We start from the raw sequence: 24,353 nt of genomic DNA, 5'->3' as shown, positions 1-24,353 counted from the left end.
ACATTCACAGTGCAGGTTGGAAAAAGTACAGGTTGACCCTCCTTTGGCAGCAATAACCTCAACCAAACGTTTTCTGTGGTTGCGGCTCAGACCTGCACAATGGTCAGGAGGAATTTTGGACCATTCCTCTTTACAAAGCTGTTTCAGTTCCACAATATTCTTGGGATGTCTGGTGTGAACCACTCTCTTGAGGTCATGCCACAGCATCTCAATGGGGTTGAGGTCAGGACTGACTGGGCCACTCTAGAAGGTGTATTTTCTTCTGTTCAAGCCATTCTGTTGTTGATTTACTTTTGTATTTTGGGTTGTTGTCCTGTTGCATCACCTAACTTCTGTTGAGCTTCAATTGGCAGACAGATAGCCTTGCATTCTCCTGCAAAATGTCTTGATAAACTTGGAAATACATTTTTCCATAGAGGCAGCAAAGCAGCCCCAAACCATGATGCTCCCTCCACCGTAGTTTATAGTTGGGATGAGGTTTTGATGTTGGTGTGCTGTGCATTTTTTCAAACAACACAACTTCAGTTTCATCTGTCCACAGAATATTTTGCCAGTAGCACTGTGGAACATCCAGGTGCTCTTTTGAGACCTTCAGACATTCAGCAATGGGTTTTTTTTGGACAGCAGTGGCTTGTTCCACGGTGTCCTCCCATGAACACCATTGTTGTTTAGTGTTTTACGTATTGTAGACTTGTCAACAGAGATGTTAGCATCTTCCAGAGATTTCTGTAAGTCTTTAGCTGACACTCTAGGATTCTTCTTAACCTCATTGAACATTCTGCACTTTGCTCTTGCAGTCGTCTTTGCAGAACGGCCACTCCTAGGGAGAGTAGCAACATTGCTGAAATTTCTCAATTTACAGACAATTTGTCTTACCATGGACTGACTTTTACAGATAATTTTCTAACCTTTCAAGCTTTATGCAAGGCAACAATTCTTAATCTTAGGTCTTCTGAGATCTCTTTTGTTCGAGGCATGGTTCACATCAGGCAATGCTTCTTGTGAATAGCAAAGTCAAATTTTGTGTGTGTTTTTTATGGGGCAGGGCAGCTCTAACCAAAATCTCCAATCTTTTCCAAACTACACTGTGAATGTTTAAATGATGTATTCAATATAGACAAGAAACATACAATAACATGTGTGTTATTAGTTTAAGCACACTGTGTTTGTTTATTGTTGTGACTTAGATGAAGATCAGATCAGATTTTATGTAAAATGTATGCAGAAATCCAGATCATTCCAAAGGGTTCACATACTTTTTCTTGCCACTGTATTTTGATTGTATTTTGCATATGAGTGAAAGACAGATTCTGCAACAGAAGCACATCCAACACAATTGTTGATGAATTCTCAAACGTGAAAACAGACCTGTTGATGTTGTGGAAGTTATGATTAGTTTCCGTGTTTGTCTACAATCATAACCATATGTTTCCACTTAAGGTATACAAGCAAACGTCTTGTGAAACATACAGGCAGTGAAAAATCGTTCATTACAGAATGAAAATAAAACGCATCAACTCATTAATTAAACAAGATACAAGCCTCAATCTACCAGACATAGAACACTGCACGCAGCGATAGCTGTCCAGGCCTGAAAGAGAAATAAAAATAGGCACACAATGTGTACTGTTCTTTATGATTCACATTTATGCTCCAGATTTTTCCACTACAATAGGTCATTTTGTTGGTTACTTCATAACGAAACAGTGTTATGCCTTCTGGATTACACCTAAACCCTCTAGAAACAAGGCATACAAAACATTGTCGTAATAATCAAATAACATAATCATTTCACAGCTAATGTCAGCTTATGGCAACTGATGTTTCACTGTCTGACACAAACTGTTATTAAAGACAGTTGGCTTTAACAGCATGCTGCTAGCCATAGTAGTAACCATTGGCTAGTAATAGCTGCTAGCAATAACACTAACTGTTGGCTAACAGCACATTGGCCATATAGTGGCCCTAAACAATGGCGTAACTGATGACAGAGGCTGCCATAAACTGAGGTGGAATAAATGTGAATGACATGTTTTAGGTAATTATTATGCAAGTATCATGTAAGCCTTTTGAGGGAGGTTTTGAGTCTTTCGGATTTAGGTAGGTAGCATGCCTCGACAGAATTGTGATAAACACTTTGCTGAACAATTTGTTTAATTATGAATTGTACACTTGATTTTATATTCTACATAGCTCAATAATATATGGTCATAAAAAATAAACAGTGGAGCAAATGTTGTAGTAAAACAAGTTAGCAATCATTTTTGGACTTTTATTATAAAGAACAGTGATATTTGAAGACAACTAGGATCAGTGTAAATAAAATGTGTCAAATAAACTTTCAGAATTTTTAACAAAAATAATACTGTAGCTTTTGGTGTCTTTTTCAAATGAACCATGAGAATGGAGTGTTGTTTTAAGGCCAACAGTACAAGTTTCTACAACAGATTTATTTGAGAAAGTCAAATGGGTAACTCAGTCATTCAGGGTGGAGATTGGATGCATATTTACATTGAAGCATTTATTTAGACTTTGATTTGAATAAATTTATCAACAAAAAATCTCTTCTCTCCCAATCCACATCTCCCTAATCCACCTCTCCCCCTCTCCTCCTCTCTCCCTTTCATAATACATCCATGCAGCTTGGTCAAAAGTTTCCTCTTTGCCCCTATGGGTGTCTTCTCAACCTCTGGGGTGCATTCTGAGGTGATCCGTTGGTTGTGTCGTTGTTTAGCAAAGCGCACCCAGTGGTCTGACACACGCCTGGGACTCCTCGTAGTCCTGGGTGACCTCTCAGTCCAGGCCGGCCTACATGGCCTCTCTCGCCCTCTCGTCCTGGTGTGCCATTGAAGGCTCTGCCAGGTCTTCCACGTTGGCCTGGTGGATAAAGAAGGGGAAGTGCATATTCGTTTTTAGTGGGTAAAGAATGACTGTGCCTACGAACTACTATACGGCTTTGAGAGTTTGCAATAGACTTTATATTGACTTCCAATCAACTTTTCATTGTCAAAAAAATGAAATGACGCAACATCTGCTTACCAAGAAACCGGCATCTGTTGTTATATAATGATTACAATAGAACTGGGCCCGTCAAAGCTGTTGTTGGATTTCATTTGCTATGCTGTAAACCATTATTCAGACAATAAAAAGGAAGCAGAATGAAATGTTGCGTTACCCTTTGGTCCCTGGTCTCCGATGTAGCCAGGTAGACCATGGCCCTCTGCTCCCTTATCTCCTTGATCTCCTTGATCCCCTAGGAACCAGACACAATGTTTTCACAGCAAGAAGGACAACAGGAAAACACATGATATGTACCACCCCTGACAGTGCATGCCCCTGGGACTAAGCTGGTACACGGGAACAAGCTGTTCATGTTGATTAACGACCATGTGTGTTACTGAGATCATCACTGGATAGATGTATAAAAAACGCCTTGTAAATATTCTTTGATTTCATTAGTTTGGCTGGGGGAATGTACCATAAGTGTGAAGTCATGCTAGGCCCAAAAGCAATACATTATAATTCCCCATGAGAACATACACAATGCCATACTTAGTCATGTCCAGAGCGATATATATAGACAGAGTTGGGTCAGGTTTTAGAACAGCTGCCATGTTAGCACCTTTATTCTTGAAACGTTGGTGATGTAACAATACAATAACGTCTCTGATAGTTCCCTATGAAATGACCCACAGACATTTTTATTGATTAGCATTAGGTATAAACTGAAGTGTGTTGTCATGTCAACAAATTGTGTATATATATCTGTTTTTACTGGACATCTTCATAGGTTTAGAAAACCATGAGAAATAAACAACACAGTAAGTGTCAATTATTGCTTAGCAACGGCTAAGGAGGAGAAAGTGGCGCTCTCGGAAGGTTTAGATAGAAATCGTATTGGCCCAACTCTCTCTATATATGACTCTGTTTATCTATGTTACGTCTGCTCCATTCAACTTTTGGTTGTCATGGTATTTCTTTGCATATTTGTAGGCAAAATAAGAACCAGTTATGTGTACTTTACAACAAATTTGTATTGTTGCAGGTCATAGAAACGACAAATCTAAACATACTGTCATGGTGAACAGCAATGGCTAACATATAGACATACATTTTCTGATATTGCATCAAAGGAATGCTGAGATCAATTTCATTCTGGCAGTCATTCATTTGTACAGTATTTCTCACCTGGCTGTCCTTGTTGGCCTGCGTCTCCTACCTCCCCATAGAATCCTGGTTGTCCGATCTCTCCATTCACACCGGCAATACCATCACCACCCTAGAACCACAACAACCAAAAGACTCTTAAGTGAGGTGAGCTTTGACAGAGATAAAATATTAGATATTTACATGATAAGGTTATCGCAGGCCAAAACATGGGGCTTGACAGGAGTATTTTTAGACATTTATGTCTTTATGAACTTGAAAGACTCTGTGGTTTGAAAATGTTAGTTTAGGAAACCTGAACAGAGTCTGTCTTAATGCTTAATAATTGTGGAAAAGGCTTTCCACTCCAGGGATACTGGTGAATCCCTCCAAGAACCGATCAACACAGAGCAAGTGCCTCTTCTGCGACTTCTTATTTGTCTTCACGGGAACATGGAAAGTCTGAATGTTTTCATTTCAACCTATACTGCCAAATACTTCGGCTCTCTCACTCCAAGCGCTTCCAATATGTAAGCATTTTACTTGTCCCGGGGAGACACAGAAACACAATAACGTATGGAGTGTGCACTTCAACAGTGTTCCTGAGCAAAATGACCTATAAATGAATATTCATGGGATCCTACAGACAGTGACTATGATCAGATGTTAGAGGATTTCTAACAATTAAAAATCACACAAGAAATATTCCAGGCATTGACTTTGGGTTTCACACACACACACACACACACACACACACACACACACACACACACACACACACACACACACACACACACACACACACACACACACACACACACACACACACACACACACACTGACAGCATAGTAACCCCCTAACATATGACACTCACTGGAGGTCCCGGAGGTCCCTTTTGTCCAGATGGACCGGGGGCACCCAAGGGGATGTCTCCGTAGAGTGGGCACACGGCGGCACACGTCCTCTTCACCGAGTTGGCAAAGGTGGACATCTGTTCCAGCACCACTCTCTTGCAGACCTCAATCACATGTTGTGCGGAGAGGGTTGGGCCCTGTGGAAACAAATCATGACTGCATCCATCACAACGACAACGTGATAAGGAATATGACAGAACAGGAAAGGCTGGGCAAGGCTGGCACAACCAGCAGCATGCAAGGCTCTGTGAGGAAATGGGTGGATGTATGTAATGATCAGTGAGAAAACACAGCCAGCAATATTTCGTTTAGGCTCATTATAGATTTACAGGCATACAAAATGCAACCCTTGCTGTGAGTCACACAAAAAAACAACACTAATGAGAAACCATTTACAAGAAATCTCAACACCGCATTGATACCACACATGGTCTAACAACATCAATCTCCCCTGACTCAAAGTAGAGGAGAGATTGACTGCATCACTACTGGTCTTTGTGAGAGGTATTGACGTGTTAGAAGTACCGAACTGTCTGTTTAATCGGTTAACACCCAGCTCAGACACTCACCAGAGGTCTTTTCACAGTCTCCAAGTCCAGAACAGAGGCTAGGAAACACACAGTACTACATAGAACCATGACTACATGGAACTCTCTTCCACCTCAGGTAACTCAAGCTAACAGTAACATTATTCAAAAAACAGATAAAACAACCTCAAAACACAATGCAGACTGTGAAGAGACACACACTCACACACACACACACACACACACACACACACACACACACACACACACACACACACACACACACACACACACACACACACACACACACACACACACTCTCTAAAACACACACACACTCTCTAAAACACACATTCTACACACACCCACACATTATTCTTAGTAATGTAATGTAGTATTGTAATGTAGTAATGGAGCAATATAAATTTGTATAATGCACAATGTTTTGTTTAATGTAATGTTTTATCTCTGTGTGGACCCCAGGAAGAGTAGCTGCTGCCTTGGCAACCGCTAATGGGGATCCTAATCAAATACTAAATTCTAAATATGCCAATCGCTACAATGACTAAGTCTGTCTGAACAGCTTGGATGAGGTTAGGGTGGGGTATCTGTGAAATGTCTTTTATCAAAGAAAACAGAAGATACGTAGCTGGCAGAGGAGGCTGGTGGGAGGAGCTATAGGAGGACAGGTTCATTGTAATGGCTGGAATGGAATTAATGGAACAGTATCAAACACATCAAACATATGGAAACCTCCTGTTTAACTCCATTCCCTTGATTCCATTCCAGCCATTACAATGAGCCCAATCCTCCTATAGCTCCTCCCACCAGCCTCCTCTGGTAGCTGGCATATTGTTGCGATGCAGGTTGGAAATATGGTGGCTTGTTTTGAATGGATCAGTCAGTGCTACAGTAACATGCACACTGATGGGAGCCAGTAGTATTGTTCTTTATACAACACAATTGAAAGCAGGTTCCAGTCTCTCTGACGACTAGGCGTTGATGAGTCATCCATTGCATGTGTGACTTTATGTGTTTTACTATGTGAGTCACAGCTGAGTAAAGATAATACTGACTTTGTCCTTTTTTCCATTTCAGACCCAGACAGTCTAATAAATAGGCCTACTTTGATTTCAAACGTTTATATGGCACTCGCCCAAAACAAAGTAAGTTACTTGACCTTTTCAGATCTTGCTGAATATGGCAGTCTCTGTACTTACCGGTGGCCCTGGCGGCCCCTGAAATCCGACTGGTCCTCCATCGCCACGGACCCCCTTTGTTCCGACTGGGCCTGTGCGTCCAGGCTCGCCCCCTGGCCCACGCTTCCCCCGACCACCGTGGGGACCCTGTGCACCCACGTCTCCAACCTAGATCACAGACAGAGCATCAAGGGACATGTTCTGTAATACATACACAAGCTACTGATAGGTAAGGTAGTACGCTGCCCAGTACAATAATCTCTCTCACACAGTGCTCATTTGGTAGAGCAACTAGACACAGCATTACAAGACATTGTGTGCAAGTAGCCTAGCGGTTAAGCACATTGGGTTAGTAACTGAGAGGTCACTGGTTCAAATCCCAGAGCCGACTAAGTGAATAATGTTCCCTTGAGCAAGGCACTTAACCCTACATTCTCTGGATAAGAGTGTCTGCTAATATATATAAAATGTCTCAGAAATAAGATATGGCTGTGTAGAAATCCAGATCTTGACTATAATCCATCTAATGCAATGACTGTTGTCTCCATTTTGTTTTATGTGACTATTGTACTACAAAGCAAAGAAACTATATCTTACCTCGCCTTTGGGGCCTTTTTCTCCTTTTTCTCCCTGTGGAAAGTAAGAAACCCCAGAGTGAATGCAGTTAGATAACTTGGGCTTCGTGACTACTGCTCAAAATGAAGTAGATACAATTTAATATAATGAAATGATGTATATGAAAAAACAAAGCAACAGTATAAGTACCGTTTCACCGTTGACACCTTGGATCCCTTCAATGCCTATATCTCCCTGGAAGATACAATTGAAACAAAACTTGATTAGAATGGCCTGGCATCTTTTTCACAGGCTGTCTGTCTGAACATGTAGTCCTCGTGGACTGAAACGCAACACAGCATTTCCTTTGACTCTAATTCATTTGATGTTTAGGACAGAGTTTATCTCACATCCATTCATCACCACTGCTCTTTGATGACCCGCAAATATTTGCTTTCTTCTTCTTCTCATCCAGGAGCAGGGTGTGTGTGTGTGTGTGTGTGTGTGTGTGTGTGTGTGTGTGTGTGTGTGTGTGTGTGTGTGTGTGTGTGTGTGTGTGTGTGTGTGTGTGTGTGTGTGTGTGTGTGTGTGTCTCCAGAGTCCTTTGCCTCTGTCCTGATGGATGGCAAATGTCAAATGAACATGTACTTCAGAAATACTGCAAAAACTACTTTGGTTTATAGGGGACCTAATGTTCCAACATGCTCTATGTTTTTAACAGCAGGCCACTCCGTGTCTTCCTTTAGACTATGTATCCATGTGTCTATGGGGTGGCAGGTAGCCTAGCAGTTAAGAGCATTGGGCCAGTAACTGAAAAGTTGCTGGTTCAAATCCCTGAGATGACTACATGAAAAATCTGTCACTTCTGTAAATGGATCTGGTTAAGAGCGTCTGCTTAAATGTATCAGTCTGCATAAAATGTATACTCTGTATCTGTCTGATGTCTAACTCTATTTAGTGTTACTGGGAAAGTGTTAGATTTTTTTATGTTTTATTAAGCATTATTGAGGTTGTGTGTATAATAAAATGAAATAACATGATTCAGACTTTCGAGTAAAAGGTTTGTACAAATAATGATTTACATCTTATAATCCATTGATACATTTCCTAATCCGTTGAGCCTTTTCAGCGCTTTTAAAGCCAGCACGAAAGGCTCTTGAAATAGGTTCTATTCTGATTTGAGAGCTGACACTGGAAGGAGAACAGAGAAGCCCATGGTTTTACTCACACACACTTTGTAGTCTGACGCCACTACGAGCCAACTAATGTTGCAGCCAACATGGAGTGATGCTATGCACTGCAGTACAGTGGGGATTGTCTCACATCAGACAAGATCAAACCTCAAAAACGAGTTGAAAGTCAGACGTTTGATCTAACTACATCAGGGGTTCTATGGAATCTGCATTGTTCTAACTCTGCATGGGAGACTGTTGTTTAACACCGTGAAAGAATGTTTCCTAATGCATAAAAAGACGCATTGATTGTATAACAAATAACGCACTTGTGATTGAAAGGATTGTAAGAAAACCATCCTGTAAACACTTATAACAGGTCCCATCCAGACCACATAGTACAAAGCAAGCTTTGAGTTTGGTATCAGCAGCCAATTAAATAGCTAGAACAGGCTGTGAACAGACTCCTGGGGGAAGTTTAGCACCAACGTTAACTTCCGGTCCAGATGGGGAGAGAATAGGATATTCTGGATGAAGAGCCAAGGCTCTGGGAAAGCCAATGTGTCACAGCTAGTGAACATGCCACGAGAGAACAGGATATCCAATCAGGTGGGGAGAACTAAGTGAATCGTACGCTTGTTTGTTTGTTCCGCCCTGGTCATGGGGGTTGACATGGGGTTGTTGACAGGTGAATGGGGGGTAGCGGGCTACAGAAGATCTCTCAGTGGTGACACATGAAACCACAAGAACTCGCAGCAGTAACCTAACCATTGTATCAGGCTGCTCAATAAAATGACCAGAAAGGACAGGTCATATATTTTGTCTGTGTACATCTCTGGATATTGATCTAGTGCAGCGATTGGCAAAAGGCGGCCCTCCAGTGATTTTTGTTCTTCAAATAGGGGGGTTGGTTTGCTCTAAAAGACTGTAAAATCACCCGGAATTTGGCTAAAATGAGTTAAATTTAGTAAATATGTTCCGAAGTAATCCCATGTATAAAAAGAAATGGCTTAGTTGTTGTCTTACTGTAGATGTGGACTCCGGACCATCCGCTCCTCCAAAAATCGTCTGTGGCTGAATCTAGTTGACTACCCCTAGGCTAGTGTTTAATTTGACCTCTTTGTGACTGTGTTTAGTGTTGGTACTGTGTTGAATACAGTAGCAAGACTCATTATCAAGTCAGTTCATTTCGAAGATGTGCTTTTATGTAAAAATCTGAAGAACGTCATCTGAACTCATTAGCACTTATATAGGTATTGGTTCCAGTTCCACCTTAGCTTTGATATCACAGACAATGTAATGTTATTGAGGTGTAGACTGATTAATTAATGTCTTGACACTTGACTTCATTAATCAAGTCCTAACACACTTCATTACTCCCTACATGTTACTCTTCTAGCAGTACAGTAGGTGAATAAAGTTGATTACCTTGGGGCCTGGCCGGCCAGCTACTCCCACATGCCCCTGTTCGAGAAATAACATGTTTTAGTGGTTTGGAGAGAATTAACTTGTATTTCAAAGAGTTTACAAAGAGTCATCCGGAACACTCACGACGGGTCCTGGGGGTCCAATAAATCCAGGTCTTCCTGGCTTTGCTGCTGATCCTTTATAACCTCTGGGGCCCTGGAGAGAGGAACAGGTCTTACATTTAGCAGAGGGACTACTTTCTTTTCTCTTAAAGGGAAACTCCACTCAAAAAAATAATATATATATTTTTTTTTCATTGGTGCACTGTTGATACATTCCCAAAATGTTTTGCATGTCAGCAGTCAAGGTTTCAAGATATTGGACTTTCAAGAAGCAAAGTGTCACCGGCCACATTATTATGACGATGCAAAATGCAATGGCTCCGTAAAGTGAGATGTGTGAAGATGTGAAAGCCAACTGTACTTACCGTTTGGCCTTGAGGCCCCATCTCCCCTGCCGGCCCCAGCATTCCTTTCTCTCCCTGTTGAGGGTAAAACCCACATACCTTTATTACCGTATATGAATCAAATTAATGAAAAATTATTGTTTGTTTCATGAGATAGTTCTGTTACCATTATTCCGAATTGTCCGTTTCTGCCCTCCGGGCCCTGGGGTCCTTGGTAAGCCTTGAGAAGGGATGGAGGATAGCACAGATCAGATACAGACAATAGATAGGGTCTACATTCATCGTGCCTCATGCGGATGTCCTAAATGTACACCATACACAAGGTCAAAGCATTAGCCGCTTTGGATAAAAGCGTCTGCTAAATGGCATTTCTTATTTATATTATTGCTAGTGTAAACAGCAACATGGATGATGAAAGACAGTGAGCCTACCTCTATTCCCATGTCCCCATCTCTCCCGGGCAAACCAGGATCTCCTATAATGCCCTGTGGAGATATGTTGTTATTGATGTTACTAAAAGTTTGCCCACACTTGTTCATCTCTGAGATTGAAATGTACATTTCAGTCAGAATAATTCACCTTTTGTCCAATGGTGCCATATCTTCCTTTTGATCCTTGGGTTCCCTGGTGTTGACAAACAAGTTGAGTAATGAGACTGTTGTTATCACTGATATATATGTGTGTGTGTGTATATATGTAATTTATGTAATGTACGTCTTTGTATACTGCATATGCTGTAAATATATATTGTTGTTGTTGGTGAATAATGTACAGTGGAGGAGGAACTGTTTGCATGTTTAGAAATGAGAGATGCGATTAGGTGCCATACGTACAGGTTTTCCCTTTTCCCCAGCAGCTCCTGACTCTCCAGGATCACCTACAACACCCTGCCAAGACAACGTAAAGACAAACCACATGTTTATTCTATTTCACTGAAATGAGACCAACTTTCCTGTCAATTTGTTCCTGCTTGTTGTGACCGGAGATGTTTTAATGTTTCACTAAGGACGTCTTCATCTACAGTGGAATTAGGAGACATTTGAAAGATAGTTCTTGCCTTGTTAGCTGACCTGCAGATGGTCCTCCCTCTAGGAAATCACAGGGTTGAAAGTGCTACCATTACTAACCCAATTTGTTGTGTTGCTATGGTTTGCATACTTAAAACTAATCCCAAACCTGGCCACAGGTACTAATGCAGTTTGTGGAAAGAGCCGAAGTGCCAAAACATATCTTTCCGCCATGGCCTCGTCTCAACATAACATTTTATTAATTTCTCTGTGTGTGTGCATGAAGGCTTGGCAGGTGGCAGAAAGTGAATTTAAAATTGGTTTATGGGTAGTAGCGGTGTTAATTTCATCAAAAACTAGTGAATAGTGACTCAAATATTCATCAAACACCTGTTTTTCAGTGACAATTGACGAGACTATAACTGACTAAATAGACCCTGAAAAACTGTTGACTAAAATGAGATAAGACAAAAATGATCTCTGTTCCTAAAATCTGACTACTAAGTGGACTGGACAAGAGTATTTCGAGAGATTGAGAGCTTTCAGTGATAAGCACTATTAATGACATTGAACAGGATCTAATGACTGTTTCACCCAGTGATGTAGTTGAGTCACTAAACCTCGAGTCCGAATCGAGTCCCAAGTCCCCTGTGCTCGAGTCTGAGTCCACCAATGAATTGAGCCAACGTTATTCCTTATTCAACATGTCAGAGAGACATATTTGTTCTACATAGCATATTTATATCTGAATGTTCCAAAATGTTAGCTATAGCTAGCTATGAGGTGACATGACTGGACAAGGTGTAGCCTGAACGAATGGTTAATGGTCTGGTCCGCAAGTACCCTAGTTTTATAACAGCCTGAAATATGCTTTATGAATGTAAAATGCGGCCGGCAAATGCTCGATATAAAGAAAGAAACGTAGTGGCATGTCTTTTGAACGGTAGCCTAAGGGCTAGAATCAAGCAATATTCTCTGAGGAAAAGAGAAAGACTTGGCTACGTTGGCTACAGAACATGTATATAAAACGTTTGTGGGAAAAGTGGGAGGTTTGAGTGAGACTACAAATTCAAAGACAGCCTACTTTTCTATACTCAAGGGAGAGAAAAACATAGACATTGTATGAGTCTGTTTGTTTTGTATGTAATATCTATGTAGCCTGAATTAATAATTTACATGGCCAGATTAATAATTTACATGGCCATTGTTACATATTCTTATGTGTGTCCTATTTCTGCTGTTGGGAAGAGAATAGGATGATGTTATGGTTAAATCTCTGTTGGTAAGACAAGGCTATGTTTGTTTGTGCACATGGAAATCAGTGATTTACGTTTACTATAGGCATATCTGCAGGAAGTAGGAGTGCTGAAAAATAAATAATAATAATAATAATAAATATATATATTGAAAAATATATACTTTCTTCACAAAAGTAGTGCCCTGGGCCTTTAATAGTCCTGTATTAGCAGACCGATATATCCGTCTGCAGCACCAGCGCTGGCAAAAACGTTTGTCCACCCCCCCAAACTACTTCCCGCGGCTATGACTATAGGTTAATAAGACAATACAAATGTGATATTTTAGTCAAAATGACTAACAGGCTGACTACATCGCTCGTGTCGCAAAATAAATGTAGAAATCTATGTTATTCAATTATTGCACCCACACTGCTCGCTTGCGCCAACGAGCGTCTGCGTTGCCAAGGGCTAAAATAGAAGTCAGTTCTATTTCTGACACAGATCGCGCTGCAAGTCCTGCCTCTCCCATCTCCTCAATGGTTTATAGAAGCAGGTGCCCACGTGCCATCTCCTCATTGGTTATACTCACGTGGGTGACTGAAAGATGAATGAAGTCAGTGGCGGTAATGCACCTCATTTATGAAAGTTGACAATCACAATATAAAGTCAAGAGAAGAAAAAGCCTGGAAGGAGGAGAGATGACTAGAAATTATTTGGTTGACCGTTTTATGTGTGGATTAATTGGCGGAGTAGAGGACCTTGTGCATTTCAGGTAAAATAACAACTCAATGTTTGTATCCCAGGACAGATTAGCTAGCAACAGCAAGCTAGCTAAAAATTATAAATTAGCTAGCAAGTGCAAGCTAGCTAGCTAAATTGCCATAAATGTTTAATGCTTTTTGACCTGTCCCCAAATTAATATAATTGGTTCAGAGTTTATTTTGATATTTTAACCTGTGTGTCCTGATCGCGTTTGGTGTGGGGGGACAAAGTACATTTATGCACGATGGCGCAGGCGCACAGCCGATTTGGGTTCCGTGTAAGACTAGAGTAAATCTAAAAAAGAGTGCCAAAATTAACACTGGGTTGTAGATACAGTATTATTATTACTTTTATTACAAGTGGGGTTTGGTGTGAACATGTGTGATGTGGCTCTTAACATACCTGCTTTCCCTGTGGCCCAGGAGGTCCTTCAACACCGGAGGCCCCTTCTTCTCCCTACAAACAATACAAGCATAAAATGTTATTGAAAATGTAATAATTCATAGGAGAGACCATGGAAAAATAAGAGTTTCTGGTGGATTAAATTATATTCACCTTCACTCCTGTATATCCTGGAATTCCTTCATATCCAAGTGGACCTGGATCACCCTTCAAGAAGACAGAGAAGTTAGTCAATGATGATAAAACCAATGACAATTGGGATTGATCACTAGTATACTGCAATATGGCTGCATTTACACAGGCAGTCTGATTCTGATATTTTTGGTAAAAGACCTGACCTGATTGGTCAAATGACCAATTTGTGGAAAAAGATCAGAATTGGGCTGCTGTCTAAATGAAGCCTGTCTCCCATCTTTAGAAAGACGTACCGTTTCTCCTTGTACTCCGGTCTCACCCAGCTCTCCAGGTGACCCCTGAGTTCCCTGGAATCATTATTAAAACATTAAAATGAGACCCTCTTAATCTTCTATTAAATAGAACAAGCACGGCACTCAGCAAAATAACACACTCATGAAAAGCAAAAAAAATGTGTTACTTTTCAACTTGACTACATATGCTCAGAGCCATATGTACTCTATATACAGTATATGTATGGTTCTGCAATGTGCACAATGCTGCGTTTGACACACCTAATGGAAGCCTATGGGATTTGAAGAGACCCTATCATCCATTACGAAGGACAACACAACCTACCTTGAAGCCCCCGGCGCCATGTAATCCCTTCAGACCTTTGGGACCTCTGTCGCCCTGAAACACAGTAGCTCGTTAGCACTAATCTGCACTGTGACACCAGAGACCAGCTAAAGAGATTATGGATATGTGTTTGAGGGTGGATTACATCAAGGCCATGAAGTCCTCTCATCCCCTTGTTCCCTCTGATTCCTGCAATGCCCTGAGGGAGACAGGTTATTGTTATCCACACACACACGATAACATACGCACTATACACACACATACTGTACACATGGATTTAGTACTGTAGATATGTGGCAGTGGTGGAGTAGGGGCCTGAGGGCACACAGTGTGTTGTGAAATCTGTGAATGTATTGTAATGTTTTTAAAATGATATAAACTGCCTTAATTTTTCTGGACCCCAGGAAGTACATCAGCAGCTAATGGAGATCCGTAATAAATACAAATGACTTGTGACAACTCAACCAGACAGACACATATCTGATACAGGTCGGGGTTAGATGTCGGGTCTTACCTTAGGACCTGGCTCTCCAACGTGGCCATAGTCACCTGTCTGTCCCATACCTCCCTGCAACAGAAGAGAAGTTTGAATTAGTTACAAAAGAGACTTGGGAGGGAGACAGTGTGAGCTGTATAGCAGGCGGAAAACCAGATTAGCCAAGATACATAAAAAATATGTAATTCTAGTCAAATGTGCTCTCGCATCATGTAGGACACACAAGCTCAGCGCAGGGACTTTCCTATTTTTCAGTTTCACACAGTGTTCATGTAAAAGCAGAATACTGAACTTAATTAGATGTGAAATAATCAATTATGTCATGGCTGAACTAGAGCAACGTCTCCCAGCTGTCCATTGTGACTGTTATGCAGTAGTCTTGGCCGGCGGAATGTGTCTCTGACTGATGCTATAAACACATTAGACACTGGATCAACACATTGGAGTTTCCCAATCTGTCAAGTGTGTGGGCATCACAGTAAGGTATATGCATTTCATTGTGGCCTTCAAATGGAACATACAATTTATATCCAAGCGCTTGAAGCTATGATAATAACCGTAACATTTCCTTGAAGGAGGAAATCTGAACATGGGCTATTAGGGGATCCAAGTAATACATGATGATCATAATGATGTGTCAAATGTTTACTTTAGACCGAAGGTCTTATTAGTGAGCGACAGGCTGAGCCACTGAAACACGGAGTTAGTGTTAACACAATGTAGGCCACAATTTATGACCCGAGGAAAGATATGTCTTAGTTAAGGGAAAATTGAAACATTTATTCTGTTAGTGTTTCCACACAAATTTCCACATCCTCACTCATATAAGACAACGTGTTGGCCTATGAATTGGGGATATTCCACTTAGTCAACCAACACCATTGAACAAGACCAACAGTCCTCTGTGCCATGGCACTAGTTCATTTAACCATTTCACCTCAGACCACCCTATGTCAGCTGCTAAGAGCCTAACCTTGGAGATGATAGACGCTTTATCCAGAAGCATGACCGTGAACTTTACAACTTTACCGTTTTTTTTAAAAGCGATTAGTGTGTAGCAGGGGACTAATGGAAGGACCACCCACCGCGACGGACAGTACATATATATCTGAGCCAGGAAATGCCCTCCTCAGGCGCCAGCGGGGGTGGCAGTAAACATGGTCGTTCTCTGTGACTTACGTACTGGCAGGAGGTGAGGGCTCCACTGAGTCTGAGAAGACAGATTTTGGCCCCCAACTGAGCTCCATAAACAGCTTGTGCCCCTCATCCGCCTGTCTGTGAGTGAGTACCCAGCATGGCCATTTGTGTGTGTCTGTGTGTCTGTGTGTGTGGGCGTGTGTGTGTGTGTGTGTATGAGAGCGCATGCGTGTGTGTGTGTGCGCTTTGCATAGTATATGGGCAATTTTTACCCAGAGTCTCTCCAGCCAAAAGGGCATGTTATATGCCAAGCCAACAACTCATTTCTCATGTACAAGACAAGTCGTCTGTCTTTGAAGACCCAATAGAAGCCCTGCACACTATTAGTCACATGTTCTCTGTTCTCTGAGTTGTGGCTCCAGCATACCACCAAGAGCTGGAGCTGCTACATCAAAGAGGTAAATTAGTCTTACAGATGTAGGATCTTTATTTGATCACCCTGTTGCATGACAACCTTCCTGCAATGCAGGACATTTTTACCATGTAGTGTATTGGTTTAAAAAGGCTTCTGAAGTTTGTAATTTCCACTTTGACATTTCAGACTTGATTTTCCCTTCTGATGAAATGTATAAACCTCTACAAAAATGTCCATTAATTATAATGATCATAATAATTGACATTTCCTGTTGCTGCAGGATTATTTTCCTGCTGTAGCAAACTGGTTCAAATTAAGATCCTACACCTGTAACTCATGCTCAAATGGAACTAATCATGTCTACTGCCTGAAGCCTATAAGCAGGGAGGGTTATGTTCACATGGTCAAACATGTAATTGAATCCTGATGCAGTGAGTATGCCATATCCTTTAATTAAACTGCATAGTAAACATGTTGTCCTCTGCTCTGCTCTGGATGGTTCTCTATTGTATTTTAAGAGGTGTTCTGTTCTCAACTCTCTCCACTTTTCTGACAATGACAAAGCATTATTCCTTTAGAGCGCTGAGTGCTATGTAAATGAAGGGCAGTAGAATGACGCTAATGACTATGATGACTGTGATGATGAAATGATGACTGTGATGATGAAATGATGACTGTGATGATGAAATAATGACTATGATCCCTATGAAGATGAAATGATGACGAAACAATGATTCACATGTATGAGAACATAACAAGCCACTGTAATAAGTAATACAACATTCATTATTAGAATATTACTCAACTGACTGCTTTCACTGGCTGAGGATCTGTCAAATTCAGATTAATTCTATTAAGTATGAATCTCCTAATGTTTAAGTGAAACCAGACAGTCTATGATGCTTTGCCATATTGATCTAAAAGTCATATTATCACTTCCACTTCACGTCCATTATCGTGCGGTGTTCCCTGTTTCTGCTTCTGTTCCCATCGTGCTGTCTCTCAGTTATGTTTCCATTGTATTTTCCACAACTTCACTGCTGTCCCGCAAGCAGGGGTTTTCCTATTTCATTCACACGCAGTTCAATTTAACTCTTTACACTGTACCAACCTCTGTAGTCAATCTGGGATCTATAGCCCAACATCTAAATGTCTGTCACTGTAAAAGCCACAACATCAACAGAGCACATACATTCTGAATGACAATTAGCACTCATTATTGTTCTAAGTTGTTGACCCTCACTAAACAAAGTTCAACTTAACACTGTAGTGAGAGTTGTGCTGTAATGCCCTTACCCAGTTGCCTAGTCTTCCTGGCTCTCCTGTGTTGCCTGGGAGACCTCTGTGACCCTGCAGAAGGAGACAGTTGGAGTAGTTAGCATTAGCCTGGACTGCAACCCAGCCATGCCAAGTTGGCTCTCCAGCCTGGTCCAATACTGTATGTGCTGTAACCAACTCTTTTATCTATCATTGCCAATGAACGAACACAGAGGAGTTGGCTAACAGCAGACCGAACAGACTAGACCACCAGGCTAATGGCTCTCAGCTCATTATTCAAAGCAGTGGTGCTGTTATGGGAACTGTAATGGGCCTAGTAGTCACCTTCGGTCCTGGGGGTCCCTGGTTGCCAGGCTGTCCGTGCATACACTTACAGGTGGCCCTTCCTGCTGTCAGGCCAATCTCAGCATGCCCTCCACACTAAACAGAATAGAATAGTAGAGAACTTGATTAGTCAGTCCATCTGCAGAGACAGAAATTGTTATTCTGCCCTGTTCCCCACTCCCTAGAGACAACACACATTTGGGAGGAGAACGTAGTCACTGCTATGGGAGACAATGAGAAAAGAGGCTGGATTTAAAGACACACTGTACTGTACATATCTGTCACTGACGAACATGAACCTGCTGGCAGTCACACCCAACTCACCACACTGGAGAGCTCACAGCAGCCCTCTGAGTAGGCCTTCTCTGGATCACAGGACACATCCATCTGCTGGAGGTCTACCTACAGTACCAGGACACAAGATCATTGTGGTCAGTGGGCTTTCATATGAACGCTGAATTGACAATGGAGCATTGATCAATTCATAGACACAACTGCAAAATACTGTAGGAAACCCAGCATGATTTGGTTTGAACAGCACAGAACTTACTGAGGCGGAGCGATCTCCCACAGCCCTCTTCACGATAGAGGTGTAACCCTGGCGGATGACGGGTCTAGGATCATCGATGGGCTCCACGCTCACCTCCTCGCAGTCCACCAGCAACTTGACCTTATCGGCCTTGACCTGCAGCGCCAGCTTGTGCCACTCTCCATCAAACAGCTTGTCCACCCGGTGGAAGGTGCGTAGCATCTGGGTGCCATGGGGGCTGGTGTAGTAGAAGTCCAGAGAGCGTGTGTCACCCTGAAAACGGAGGCCCACCTGTTCACGTCCATCGGGGTCGCTGACCTGCCACAAGTTCCAGGACCTCTTGGCGGCGTCCTTCGTCACCTTAAACGTGGCAATGACGGAGTAGTCGGAGGGCAGGCCGTCGGGGTACACATCGCTGTGGCACGACAATCATGGGGTATTAGGAGACACTTAATATAGTTGAAAACATTACATCATATTTTCATGCAGAACAAGCACTGGCATTTGTAGTGTAATTGTATTTTGAATAAAATGATGAAATACTTTAAAAGTATAGAAATACCTTAAAAGATTTACATGCACTATTGTAAAGTGGTTGTTCCACTGGATATCATAAGGTGAATCCGCCAATTTGTAAGTCGCTCTGGATAAGAGCGTCTGCTAAATGACTTAAATGTAAATGTAAATGAAACAACAGAATCAGTGTTTCACAAGCTTAACGTTGGATACCTTATCCCACTGCTTTTAAACTTCTGCTCGTGGTTTCAAAGCCCTAGTTGGAAAATGAAGCTCATTCAACCTACCATCAATGTTTTCAATCACAACAGGCCTGTTGCACAACCTAATTTTATATACCCTCTTCTCTCCCTCTCTGGTTTCCTGTCAGGGCAAATCATTCCTGTTGCCTTTTTGATGCTGTACTTTGTATTTGATGTACAGTAACGCACTTCTGCTACTCAATATAAACATTTGTTAGTTGTCAGGCATGGAAGGTTGATTGAGGACAGCTTTGCTGGCCACAAAACAGAGAAGGAAAATACAGATGAACTACTGATGTTCAGTGCCTCCCAGCAACCAGGAGACAGACAGCGTAAATAAGAAAACAAATAGCTGAGTGTGTAGCATATCTATGCCAAGAAAGTGTCAATCAGGGTTTGAGGATAGTTGTGGAAAATCCTTGCCTTTTCCAATTGAACGATGATGTCTTTATTTTCAAAGGAAACCCAGGATGATAGGCTGATACACTAATATGACTCATAATGCGTTTTGACTAACAGCACGTCATTATGCTAATCGACAAAGAATCAACTGCTATATTCATCCATTGTGATGACAATGAAATTCCAGTGGTGTTCCACCAGCTGTCCACTGGTGACTATCAAGTGATGAAGCAAAGGCAAATGTTTTGGTTTTTCGTGCCGAAGAGGAAATCAAATTTGTTGTTTGAAGGTGGGCATAATTACACTGATTGGAAAAATGGCGGAAACCCCACTGGCAAAGGGGCCGAGAAGAAATGATACACATCGCTATTAGACCTCTCATTTGGGTGCATGGTCTTAGCTCACTTTGGCTAGCTCACATCCGAGGAAAGTAGGAAACCATAAGATAAACATCATTATTCACCATCAGTGAGGAGGAATGACAAAGTCTGGACTTTTTTTATCACATATTGATGGAGGAAGAGCACCCGGATCTCCTTAAGCAGGGTTCAACATACTGGAAGTCGCAGATAGAAACACCATGAATAGAGCTAATATGATGACTTAATCTACATGTTAGTGACGCATGTCTTATTCTATAACAACAAGTTCCACAATGTTGTGCCCTAGTAGATGTACCCCTGGTCTATTGAAGGCCTGTGTGTTCAGTTTGAATATCAGGAAAATTCTGCTCCGGACCACTTTGGAGATAAGTGTTTTCCTGTGTTATCATGTTTTACTGTTATCCTCTGAGATTGAATGCACATCTTAATATACGTTTTATTTTTAATCCTCATCAAATTCCAGTCTATTCAAATCCATTTGGCTTCACTGTGTGCGTGCAGACAGTACCTCATGGTTTTGCGCAGGTGGATGGCGGGGTTCACACGGTAGGCCGCTGAATCAGGTTCAGATCCAACCACTTTCCTCACCCCTCTGGACTTAGATACACGGAACTCCTCCAGCATGTCATAACCTCAGAGTAAAAACATGCAGCTCAGTTTTTCACCAATGTGATGTTCAAAGGGTTGAGGATTAAAGTAAGACAATGAATGATGAGGATCTGGATGAAACACATCATTTAAAAAGTCACACATTAGGTTACACAGTGCAGTGGGGGAGGGCATGTGGTATTCATGTTCCTGGTATTCATGTTACTGGTATTCATGTTCCTGGTATTCATGTTACTGGTATTCATGTTACTGGTATTCATGTTACTGGTATTCATGTTACTGGTATTCATGTTATTGGTATTCATGTTACTGGTATTCATGTTCCTGGTATTCATGTTACTGGTATTCATGTTACTGGTATTCATGTTACTGGTATTCATGTTATTGGTATTCATGTTACTGGTATTCATGTTACTGGTATTCATGTTACTGGTATTCATGTTACTGGTATTCATGTTACTGGTATTCATGTTATTGGTATTCATGTTACTGGTATTCATGTTACTGGTATTCATGTTACTGGTATTCATGTTATTGGTATTCATGTTCCTGGTATTCATGTTCCTGGTATTCATGTTACTGGTATTCATGTTACTGGTATTCATGTTACTGGTATTCATGTTCCTGGTATTCATGTTACTGGTATTCATGTTCCTGGTATTCATGTTATTGGTATTCATGTTACTGGTATTCATGTTACTGGTATTCATGTTACTGGTATTCATGTTACTGGTATTCATGTTCCTGGTATTCATGTTCCTGGTATTCATGTTATTGGTATTCATGTTACTGGTATTCATGTTATTGGTATTCATGTTACTGGTATTCATGTTCCTGGTATTCAACAGCAGCAAACTTTGTCAATCTAAAGTTTTGTGAAATAGTTATTTGTTCAATCAGTGTTGATTTGCAGTAACTGTCACATAGAACAGTGTGATTGATTACTCACTACAAAAGGACATTACACTTGGCACAACATTAATTTCATTGACTATCATGACACTCACTCCCACAGTTTAAGAGTGTCATCCTAGAATTCCTATTAAATTATTCGAATTCCTACTTCTATGGGTGTCATTTCATTCAGAAAAAGGGAAGCCTGGATGTTTTTGTGACTTTACAATGACGTCAGTTAGGGTTGGTAGTGATACGTTCTATTAAGCCTAAATCACAGACTGACTGCAGGAAATACTCAAGAGGGGAAGGATGTGTGTTCTTCTGAGAGTGCAATGGTTTTATGTGCCAGTGCTGCTGCCTGCTGGTTATGCAAGAGATAGAAGATCAATTTATATTGCATTGCATAGACCACTGTTCATAAGTTCCCGCACCTACCAACTTTGCCAACATTAGACAGAAAGAAAACATAGACACAGTCTTGAGAAAAGCTGTAAATCAATCAACCACTATTACTAGATGCTCAATTAACAGGAAAGAAAATGTCTTATGGTAGGGCCTACTTACTTGGTAATTCCTGGCATTTGGTCAATCCAACGAGAGCTAGAAGCACTGGGAAAACCAGCATCTCTTTGAAGGCTGGCATTTTTAAAATGTCAGGGATTATATGTGCCTACAAAAGTACAACAAGAGAAACTATAATATAATTGAAATGTTAGCCATTTTTCCCAATTAACTTATAGTGAGGAACAGTGCACTGACTGATTTACTATATGTAGACTTAGGCCTATTCAAATCAAATAAATAAATAAATAAAAACTCAACAATAAACGTCAATAATAGAAAATAACAGCAATATTGTGATTCTAGGATACATTTTGACTACATATAACCACAATAATACCCATCATGTCAATCACATATTTTACAGGTTTATGCAGGACTATAAATCACCCTTAAATAGGCTATAAAAAATGATGTACTGTAAAAAATGATGTACTTTTCCATTTGGAATTATATTATGTCATATAATAATATGAAATCAAGTCCACTCAGGCAATAGGGTCGAAAAGTGCCTATACTAACTTGGTCACAGTTCAGTATGGAAGGAGTCACATAATTATTTATGAACCGTTAAAAACAAAACCTATATCAACTTCACGATTATCCAAACAAATAAAATCATACCATATTACATAATATCATGTACACATAAGTGGTGTAAAGTACTTAAGTAAAAATACTTTAAAGTACTACTTAACTAGTTTTTGTGGTATCTGTACTTTACGATTAAAATTTTTGACAACTTTACATTTTACTTCACTACATTCCTAAAGAAAATGATGTACTATTTACTCCATACATTTTCCTTTACACCCAAAGTACTCGTTACATTTTGAATGCTTAGCAAGACAGGAAAATGGTCCAATTCATGCACTGCCTCTGATCTGGCGGACTCAGTAAACACAAATGCTTAATATGTAAACTATATTTGAGTGTTTTAGTTTGCCCCTGGCTATCCATAAATAAAATAAAAACAAGACAATTGTGCCGTTTGATTTGCTTAATACAAGAAATTTGAAATAATTTATACTTTTACTTTTGATACTTCAGTATATTTACTCAAGTAGTATTTTACCATGTGACTTTTACTTTTACCTGAGTCATTTTCTATTAAGGTATCTTTACTTTTACTCAAGTATGAATTGGGTACTTTTTCCACCACTGGAAAATATCTTGACCATTGCACAGAACTGAGTGAGATATTTCATTTAGTTAAATGTAGGCTAAGTTCATTTTGGGTGTTCGACATTTTGATCCCATAAAACAATACTAATTATAAGAATCAAAACCCGTACATTAGAATTTACTGTACTGAATTGATGGGGTTATTCTCTTAGTCTACTCTGAAATTAGATAAATGACACTTTTAACGTCAGTAATATTTGTCCACAATAAATCAATGGCTTATTGATGGAGCTAAGGTTATCCTTGAGGTTATCCTAGGAAATAGTTCCGACCACAAACAAAATCCACCATCATATTTAAATTAAAGTATTATAAAATACAAATATACCTGTAGATGAATGTAGACAGTATTGTAAAAATCACTCACATATTCTTGAAAAAGAGGCCCCCGATGTGGACTGCAGACTGTTCCTTTACAGTTCCCGCAGTGAGGATGTAACCAATTTTAAAGTGGCATCCCTAGGCCAAACCTTGCCTTAAACAGGAGGATCATTCAATCCGACAGTGGTGGGTCTCAGGAAGACCTGACCCTTGTGCTCCACTCTACCTTCGGTCCCCAGGGGATCTGAAATCTCCCATAGGACCGTCGCGTCTGCTGAAACACACTTCAACGCAAGGGGATTGCTCAGGACAACCGTTAAATCCACCTTTCCTTTTTATACATGCCAGGTGCTCAAGCAAACCCTTGATTATACTATTTTTACGCATTATTATTGGTATGGGACATAATAGACTGAATTTAATTGGCGAGGAGCATGTAGCCTATCCTTTCCTACACATATCATGTCCTCTGAAGCCAGCCTAATAATTATTTAACAATGAATAGGCTA

General features: G+C 40.7%; 1 protein-coding gene across 2 annotated transcripts; it reads right to left on the bottom strand.

The window, feature by feature from the left end:
* Nucleotides 1-2,261: 2,261 nt before the first annotated feature.
* zmp:0000000760 (collagen alpha-1(XXII) chain) lies at nt 2,262-24,152 on the bottom strand. 2 transcript variants are annotated; one of them, XM_014180144.2, is made up of 27 exons: nt 23,852-24,152; nt 22,342-22,447; nt 20,780-20,903; nt 18,750-19,143; nt 18,524-18,601; nt 18,200-18,295; nt 17,894-17,947; nt 15,064-15,117; nt 14,695-14,748; nt 14,550-14,603; nt 14,225-14,278; nt 13,950-14,003; nt 13,797-13,850; nt 11,221-11,274; nt 10,967-11,011; nt 10,819-10,872; nt 10,554-10,607; nt 10,409-10,462; nt 10,066-10,137; nt 9,943-9,978; nt 7,553-7,597; nt 7,385-7,417; nt 6,809-6,955; nt 5,022-5,198; nt 4,189-4,279; nt 3,176-3,253; nt 2,262-2,877 (listed from the first exon to the last, which is right to left on the bottom strand). In XM_014180144.2, exons 2-27 carry the CDS (start codon nt 22,418-22,420, stop codon nt 2,669-2,671), a joined length of 2,298 nt encoding a protein of 765 aa, XP_014035619.1. In that variant the 5' UTR covers nt 22,421-22,447; nt 23,852-24,152; the 3' UTR covers nt 2,262-2,668. The 2 variants fall into 2 exon arrangements, with proteins under 2 accessions (XP_014035619.1, XP_014035618.1); XM_014180143.2 differs by having other exon boundaries at nt 23,891-24,152.
* Nucleotides 24,153-24,353: the final 201 nt, after the last annotated feature.

This window comes from Salmo salar, chromosome ssa28, assembly GCF_905237065.1.
Source record: "Salmo salar chromosome ssa28, Ssal_v3.1, whole genome shotgun sequence".
Lineage (NCBI taxonomy): Eukaryota > Metazoa > Chordata > Actinopteri > Salmoniformes > Salmonidae > Salmo > Salmo salar.
Note: the sequence above shows the minus strand (reverse complement) of the source record. Positions and strands in the feature narration are given on the sequence as shown.

Coding starts and splice junctions, on each gene's coding strand:
- zmp:0000000760 (XM_014180144.2), bottom strand. CDS start 22,420: ATGCCAGCCTTCAAAGAGATGCTGGTTTTCCCAGTGCTTCTAGCTCTC. Junction 14,004..14,224: donor CCGGAGTACAAGGAGAAACG/GTACGTCTTTCT, acceptor GTCTTCTTGAAG/GGTGATCCAGGTCCACTTGG. Junction 10,608..10,818: donor ATGGGGACATGGGAATAGAG/GTAGGCTCACTG, acceptor TCCCTTCTCAAG/GCTTACCAAGGACCCCAGGG.